Raw genomic sequence first — 8663 nt, forward strand, 5'->3', positions numbered from 1 at the left:
TGCAGATGACACCACCCTTATGGCAAAAAGTGAAGAGGAACTAAAGAGCCTCTTGACGAAAGCGAAAGAGGACAGTAAAAAGCTGGCTTAAAACTCAACATTCAGAAAACTAAGATCATGGCATCTGGTCCCATCACTTCCTGGCAAATAGATGGGGAAACAATGGAAACAGTGAGAGATTTTATTTTCTTGGGCTCCAAAATCACTGCAGATGGTGACTGCAGCCATGAAATTAAAAGATGCTTGCTCCTTGGAAGAAAAGCTATGACCAACCTAGACAGTATATTAAAAAGCAGAGACATTACTTTGCCAACAAAGGTCCATCTAGTCAAGGCTATGGTTTTTCCAGTAGTCATATATAGATGTGAGAGCTGGACCACAAAGAAGGCTGAATGCCAAAGAATTGATGTTTTTGAACTGTGGTGTTGGAGAAGACTCTTGAGGGTCCCTTGGACTGCAAGAAGATCAAACCACTCAATCCTAAAGGAAATCAGCCCTGAATATTCATTGAAAGGACTGATGCTGGAGCTGAAGCTCCAACACTTTGGCTACCTGATGAGAAGAACTGACTCAACTGGAAAAGACCTTGATGCTGGGAAAGATTGAGAGCAGGAGTAGAAGGGGGCGACAGAGGATGAGATGATTGACTCATCAACCATCTCAATGGACATGAGTTTGAGCAAACTCTGGGAGAGAGTGAAGGACAGGGAAGCCTGGCATGCTGCAGCCCACCAGGTCTCAAAGAACCAGACACAACTGAGCAACTGAACAACAGGGGAGCAGACTGGCAGACTCATAGCTGCAGCCCCTGGGGAAACTGAGGCAGAAGCTCTCCAGCTACAAAAACCACGGACACACTTCCACTGTGATGTCTTGACGGCTTTATTCGGTGATCAGATTTCTTGGGTTCTGACTCTAAAAGAGCATATTTTTAGGTTTGAAAATCCACAAATGTTAGCCAGTGGCCCACAGTGGAAAAACCCCTCCAACCGGCATGGAGGGCCCTTGTAGCCACCCCTGAGCTGCCCAAGGCTGAGAAAACGGCTAGCATTTCTACCTCCCCAGACACACCCCCATGCACCTGGCAGCGGGGGCGGGAGGGGCCCCAGGTGCATGAGTAGGAGTCAGAGTTCTGCAATTCCAGCATCATCCCTGGCACTCCACCACGGCTGTGCCTGCCCGGGCAAGAAGAGGTCATCAGACTTGTTCAAGGTCACACAGCTGCTGTAGAGTGAGGAGGGATAGGAAGCCAGGTTCCTGAACCCCAGGGTATTTGACCAAGCAGCTGCCTTTCTAGTAGGGAGGACAAGACAAAATCCAAGTATTAAGCACCTACTGTGATCAGGCTCTGCTAAGTGGTCACAAACCCAACTTCTCTGCTCCCCTGTGTTTCTGAATGTGTACTTAGTACCCCTACTTCCACCCCTGGGTGAATCACTCCATAAATATATAACCCTCTCCATATGCTTTTGAGCTGTGCTGCTGGAGAAGACTCTTGAGAGTCCCTTGGACTGCAAGAAGATCAAACCACTCAATCCTAAAGGAAATCAGCCCTGAATATTCATTGGAAGGACTGATGCTGAAGCTCCAATCCTTTGGCCACCTGAGGTGAAGAGCTGACTCATTGGAAAAGACCCTGATGCTGGGAAAGATTGAGGGCAGGAGGAGAAGGGGGTGACAGGGGATGAGATGGTTGGATGGCATCCTTAACTCAAGGGACACGAATCTAAGCAAACTCCAGGAGATAGCGAAGGTCAGGGAAGCCTGGTGTGCTGCAGTCCGTGGGGCCACAGAGAGTCAGACATGACTGAGTTAGTGAACAGTAAAATGGGTAAGTACTGCCAGTACTTCACACATAAGGCAGCTGAGGCTAAGCAGAGAGGTTAAGGAACTTGCCCTGGGTCACTTGGAACACAGGACTGAATTGCAAGCTCATTTTCAGAGAACACTTGACCTTGATTCAAATTTAGGCTCCTCTATTTAGTAGCTGGGGAAGGCCCCCACAGTCCAGGGGACGTGCCCAGAGCTAGTCACCATGCCAACCAAGATGGTCCCAAGAGGTGGAGGAATAAATAGGTCTGGCACTGGCCACGGCACACTGGCAGAACACCAAACACAACATTCTCGGTCCTGCCTAGTAGAGATCCAGCCTGAGGGGCCCAGGTGGTGCTGGAGACCTGCCAAGCCCACCTTGTCTCACCAAACCTAGGCTCTGCCCATACCGCATCACAAGTGTTTCTGGCTAGCCCTGTCAGCCGCCTCTAAAGTCTAACCAGCAGCTCATCAAGACAACAGGATGGAGAGAGAGAGCCCAAGGATCCCCCTGCCCCAGCCAGGTGGGGTGTGGGGGATTATAGGAGGGTGGGTATCCAGGGAGAGGCACAGACCAGAGGCCTCCACTTTGGTGGCAGCAGGGTGAGGGGTCTGGGGAGCTGTGTGTGGGTAACTATCTCTTCTACACGTGGATTTGGCTCAAGCAAACCTCCCCTCTCAGGGCCTCAGTTATCTCAAAGACAGGGTGTAGGGGAAGATGGGTACTTTTTTAAAAGTCTTCAGGAGAGGAAAGAGGGATACAGAGACTGGGGCCAGTGAGTCCAGTGGGCAGAAGGACATACAGATGGAGGATGGAGAACAGAGAACCAGAGGGGCATAGAGATGGGGGCTAGAGGGGGCAGAAGGGCATAGAGATGGGGGCTAGAGGGGCAGAGGGCCAGAGGGGCATAGAAACAGAGGCCAGGAAGGCAAGAATGACAACCACCCAGTAAGCCAGAAGGACATAGAGTCCTAGGGGTAGAAGGGCATGGGGGAGGGGGAATGCACTGAAGCCAGGAGACCAAGATAAGAGACCAGAGAGCTAAAGGCCTTAGAGATGGGGGCTAGAGGGGCTTGCAGACTGGGGTCAAGAGAGCATAAAGACCAAAGTGTAAGGAGCCAGAATTTCTGAGGGGATGGAAACCAGGGTCCAAAAACACAGAAGGACATAGAAATTGAAGGGCTAGAGAAGCCCTAGGGCCAGAAGGTTGCAGAGATAGATGAGCAAGGGGTCTGTCTCCTACCTGGCATCTGCCCATTCAGCCCCCTACCCTACCCCGAGCCCTGGCTCACCTAGGCAGCGAGTGCCGTCCAGGCTGCTGGCATAACCATGGGGACAGGTGCACACGTAGCTCCCAACTGTGTTGGTGCAGTCACCCCCGGAGCAGAGGCCTGGCACACTGAGACATTCATCCACATCTATACAGATCAATGCTGGGTCAGAGCCAGGCACGGTCCCCCACCAGCCCTATCCCACCTCCTCCTCCTCCCTTCAGGGGGAGACTGAGCCGCTCAGAGCAGAGCAGAGAGGAGGTCCCAACCTCTCCTCATCACCCACCTTCACACTTGGCACTGTTCTCACTGAGCCGGTGTCCAGTGGGACAGCGGCACTCAAAGGAACCCACAGTGTTGACACAGCTGCCCCCCTGGCACAGGCCTGGCACAGCCTGGCACTCATCCACATCTGCAAGGGGATGAGAGGCCCGTCAGAGGAGGAAACCAAAGCTGCCAAGGGCTCCCACTCAGCCCTGGTTCCCAGGACCTCTGTCCTCACATATTGGCCCCCTCTACTTACCTTGGCAGGCCCCCGTGTTAATATTGGGGATGAAGCCCCGGCGGCAGGGATGTGGCTGAGCTGGGCAGAGCTCACATGGGAAGCCCCAGGCCCGGCCCACAGTGGCACAGCAGAGCGCCTTGGTGCAGATGAGGCCTGTCAGCTGGTGCTGGCACCCCTCAGGGCCCACTCGACCAAAGCAGGGCCCCGTCCGGTAGTCTGCAGGGCAGATGGATGTGGCAGCTGGCCTCAACCTGCCCCACCTCCCCCATTACCTTCTGCACTTCCATCCCATCAGGCCCAGCACAGGCCTCCACCTCTCTGGCTTGGACTACTGCTGTGGCCACCTTCCCAGCCTCCCTATACCAACACACCAGGTTGTTTTTTTTCCCCTGACCCCAAGCCTCTACTCATACTGTTCCCTTCCCTTACCTGATGAACTCCTATTCATCTTTCAAAACCCTTTCTCTCCAAAGCAATGTGCAACCAACCTCCAACAGAAGCCAGGACCTCCAAGCCTACAGAGCTCAGAGCATGTCTGGAGAACCCCCCGCCTCCCCCAGGCCCACCCTCCCTGCAGGCTTGGGCAGGGACCCACGGACGCTTTGCTAGAGAGCTGGTCCCATCCCTGAGCAACCTCCGTCTCTGCCGAATCTCCCAGACTCCGGGAGGGACCCAGCATCCACCAAATGCTCTGAACCTACAATTCTTCATCGCTGAATCCCCGCCCAGCCGAAGGTGGTCTCATCAGTCCCCCCACCACCGGGCATGGGCCCAGATGTGACTTCCTGGCTCCATGCTCCAGATGGCTCCAATCAAGGGGCTGGCATTGGACCAAGGGAAGCCCCTCCCAGAAGGAGAAGCCAAAGCCAGCCCCCAGGCCCGTATGGAGAGGAGCTCTGACACAGGCCTGACTTCCCTAAGCAAAACAGAGTTTCCAGACTCACCTCAGCCTCCCAGGACCCTGGAATCCCCACTCATTCTTGCCTAGCACCCAGCCCTGCCTCTCTCTAGGGCCCCCACCTCCCAGCCCCCACACCAGGCCCCTCCTCTCTCACCCTCCCCACTAATCTTCACTTTCCCTCAGCCACCCTGACTGCTCCCCCTCTGTCAGCCCAAATTCCAGCTCTGTTTTCTTGCCAAATCCAGTTTCCCAAAGCCCACCCTGGAACCCAGGCAACCCATAGCCCCTCCAGCTTCTGATTTGTGGCTATACCCTCCCCAAACTGGCTCCAGTCACAGATGGGCCTCAGCAGCAGCCCCTGTGCTGGGGTCAGTCCCAGGGCTCTTCCCGTCTTTGCCTTTCTGGGCTCCTTGGCCAAGCAAGGCACTCTGGTGGTTCACTGGCCTGGGCATCCCCATCGCCACACACTCCTTTTCACCTTCTCCTTCCCAGATGCTGGTGGCTGGGCTCCATTTCTTTGGTGGACCCTTAAATCACGCCCCCCTTTTCTTCCCCAAGAACCTCAAACATCCATGGGGCTTCAGATCCCATAGATGTGGCAGCCCCAGACCTGGGTATCCAGCTGCCCCCTTGGTGACCCACAGGTTCCTCAGCCAACACAACCTGAGTGTCTTGCCTTTCCCTGCACCCACCTGCCCCTCAGTTTTCAGAGCACACCTGAAGTTCATCACTGTCTCCTTCCCTTGCCGCCCTGCATCCAACTTCTCATTGCAACCACTGTCTTTGCCTGGGTGACAGTCTCGCAACAGGTGACTCCTCCCACCTCAGCCTGTGGGGTCACTTTGACAGTAGGGGTGCAGCATAAGGGGCCTTGTCCATCTCATGAACTCCAACTTACCCCTTCCTACAGGAAGCCCTCCCTGATTTCCTTCCCGGGAGTAGACAGTTTCTCTGTCCTTCTGAGCAGCAAGGACAGTAGAGAGGAGGTCTACTGGACCCTCCAGGGGTCCAACCACATCTCAGGAAGTGCCCCTTCCCTGCTGACCCCTTCCCCATGCTCAGCTTGGTACCTCTCTCACACTGAGGCCCCATGAAGCCGTACACACAGGCACAGTGGTTTGGCCCAATGCAGCGGCCCCCGTTGTGGCAGCCGTGGTCACAGACAGCTGTGGAGGAAGGGAAGGGGGTGGCCTGAGGTTCCCCAACAGTAGAGGGAGCTGAGGCCCGAGTGAGCATTTCTTCACACAGGAATCCCCGCAACCCAGCCCAGACCGAGGGATAAGATTGTAACAATGAGTGTGTCCCCTCCAATCCTGGTCCCAGAAGAGGGACCGGTGGGCAGTAGGCAGACGATAGCAGAGACCTGGCCTCCGGGGTCCCAAGCCCAGGTGTGCATGGGGGGTACTTACGTTGCCCACACACGGTGCCTGTGTAGCCCCTCTGGCACAGACAAGACTCCCCTCGACAGCTGCCCCCATTCATACAGCTCACACTGCACCCTGACCCTGTGAGCAGGGAGCAGGGCACACACAGGAAAGCCCTGAGATACCTGCTCAAGGCTCTGGGATTAGAAGTGTCCAGCCTGGCTCTGGTCCTTCAGCAAAACCAGCCTGGAAACTTCCAGAGGCTTCCAGAAGCCATTCACCTCCTCTTCCCGCCCCTGGGGTGGGGATCACTTCCTGCTCACCTCGGCTCACCCCGCAGCTGGGGGCCAGCTTCCCATCAGCGCAGGCACAGAGGTTGGGTCGGGAACAGAAGCCCTGGCCACAGGCGTGCCTACAGATGGCTGGAGGGCAGCAGGCGGCGGTCAAGGCCAGGATTCAAATCTTCTACCATCCCCACCCCCTGTGGGCCCGGAGGACCAAAGCTCTGCTGGAGCCGCGGGGAGACAGAGGTGTTCTTTGGGCCCGAATCACTGAGCAGTAAGGACAGAAGTTGGAGGGTACTGGTATGCTGGCTGTTGTGCTGGGGTAGGGGGGCGGTGAGAAGGAAGGTCTCTTGCGAACAGAGTCAGATTCCAGACCCACTAGAATAGGGTGTGGGTGGAGAAACAAAAAGAGACAGAGAAAAAGACAGAGATAGACACAGAGACAGGGACTTAGAGAAAGACCAAGACAGAAAGACAGACAGACTGACAAGCAGACAGACACAGGGAAGCTGTAAGGCAAAGAAACATGATTGGGTGGCTTGGGAGCCTGAGGACACAGGCAAGGCCAATTCCATGGCTTAACTCCATACACCCCCGCCCCCAGCCCCCCGGAAGGCAGCGGCACTCACGCACAACACACTGGTTCCCACCGGGCAGCGTCCTCCAGCCAGGACAGCAGTAGGCGTGAAAGCGGGAGCCGCACACGTTAGGCCTTCAGGAGAGCAGGAGAGGCAGGTGAGCCCCTACCTGGCTGGACGTCCCCTGGGCCTCGTTCTCCCACCCAGCAGGATGGCCCAGCCCAGGCCCAGCCCAGATCCCAGGGGCCTCTCAGCATCCCGGGTACCACACACCCTTGCAAGAAGCCAGGGCTGCCACGCCTGCGCACACTTCCGAGACCGGCAGGCTGCACAGCCCCATCCCAACGGCCCTGGACACCCGCCACGCACAACAGCGCTGTCCAGGCCAGCAGGAGCCGAGCCAGAGGGCCCCGGGCCACGGTGAGGGGGCTGGCTCCTCTCCTTGTCAAGCACGGACCCTCCAGAATCATGATACGTCCCTCGGAGGCTGCGGAGAGGAGGCGGAGTCAACCCCAAGAAGCCCTTGGGCACCCAGGAGAACCAGGAGCGGTGGGAAGGCTGCCCGGATGGAGAAACTGGGTGCTGATGGGGGCCCAAGGAGGCATCCAACCCCAATCCGCAAGCAGGTGAACCGTCAGGGGAGGCTTCCCGGAGGAGGTGTGATGTCTCAGTGATGGCGTCAACTGAGAGGAGGGTGTCAAGGCAGAGACAGCACCCTGGGAGCAAAGGCAAGAAGACCTTGGACCTTTGAGTGGAGAGGAGGGGCAGGTGGCGGCTGCGGTGTTTCAGGAGGGCATACCTGTGTACTGGAGCTCCCACTTGTAGGTCAGGGCAGTGGAGAGCCCTTGTAGGACTCTAAGTGGGAGAAACAAGGGCAGAAGTGGACGTATGCCAGCGTGCAGGAGGGCATATAAGGGCCCCAGAGGAAGTACGCAGTTGAGGAGGCTGGGCCAGGCATCTAAGCAGGATTGCAGGAGCTCTGGGGCACAGACTGGAACTTCCCACTGGCAAGAACACCCCTCTGTCCAGCAGGGAAGGGACAGCTATTGCGCCCACTTCAAAGAGGAGCAAACTGAGGTCAACACACATTTAGTAAGGGGCTGAGTGGGAGCTGAAGTCCAGGCAGAGGAGATGGGGGGAAAGAAAATCAAGGGGACCCTACGCTCCAGGAGGTGCCTGGTTCTCTCTGGAACCTGGAAGGACGGGAGGGAGGGGATGGGAACACAGTCACTCCTGGCAGGGAGAGGACTGGACAAAGGCTAGGAGGACGGGAGCTGGGCCCTTGGGGAAGAGAAGGTAGACCAAGTGGCCATCACGGGGCCCCTTTCAAGTCCAGCTTTCCGCACTAGGGAGGAAAGGAATTGGGTCTGGAGGCAGAATGGATGGGGAGTGTGCTGTGTGCCCTTGGGCTGGTGGCTGCCCCTCTCTGGGCCATGAGAGTTTGACCAGGTGGTCTTCAGGTCCTCGGAAAAGGAAAAGACCTTTGTCACCTCTGGCGGGGAAGCGAGAAAGTCGGCCCCACTAGTCAAGGGCACTCTCTTCTGGCTTCCAAGCCGTCCAGGCTGTTTTGCGCTCGGAGGACGCCTTCTCTACGCAGCCTCGGGGCCCGGGGGACCTCCGTCTCCGGCGTGGCCTGACCCAGCTCCCTCCTTCACCCCTCAACTTTGCTTCTGAGAACCGCGCCCAGGAGCTTATGGAATGAATGGGACAGCGCGCTCTCCACGAGGCGGCAGAGGGGTGGGGGTAACCGGAGGGGCGGAAAGCGAGGAATCCCAGGATCCGCGAACGAGATGTAGGGGCTAGTGGGGAGGGCGCGCGCGCCCCCCGAGCCCGCGGGCCGCGTTCTCCACCGGGCAGGGCCCGGGACAGAGGCCCGGGAGCCGCCACCAGGCTCGGTCCCGCCCTCACCTGCGGGTGTGGGTCTGGCCGCGCTCGCACCCTGGACCG

General features: G+C 57.3%; 1 protein-coding gene across 1 annotated transcript in view; it reads right to left on the reverse strand.

The window, feature by feature from the left end:
• FBN3 (fibrillin 3) overlaps positions 1-8385 on the reverse strand; it is a 69830-nt gene extending 61445 nt beyond the window's left edge. Inside the window, exons 1-8 of the mRNA XM_061422362.1 lie at positions 6990-8385; positions 6768-6850; positions 6178-6276; positions 5900-5995; positions 5561-5656; positions 3608-3805; positions 3371-3496; positions 3106-3231 (exon numbers count right to left, since the gene is read on the reverse strand). Coding sequence (XP_061278346.1) covers positions 3106-3231; positions 3371-3496; positions 3608-3805; positions 5561-5656; positions 5900-5995; positions 6178-6276; positions 6768-6850; positions 6990-7186 — 1021 coding nt within the window. The 5' untranslated portion in view covers positions 7187-8385. The remainder of the gene's footprint in view (positions 1-3105; positions 3232-3370; positions 3497-3607; positions 3806-5560; positions 5657-5899; positions 5996-6177; positions 6277-6767; positions 6851-6989) is intronic.
• Between the last annotated feature and the right edge of the window lie 278 nt (positions 8386-8663).

The sequence above is a fragment of the Bos javanicus genome, chromosome 7 (genome assembly GCF_032452875.1).
Source record: "Bos javanicus breed banteng chromosome 7, ARS-OSU_banteng_1.0, whole genome shotgun sequence".
Taxonomy (NCBI): Eukaryota; Metazoa; Chordata; class Mammalia; order Artiodactyla; family Bovidae; genus Bos; species Bos javanicus.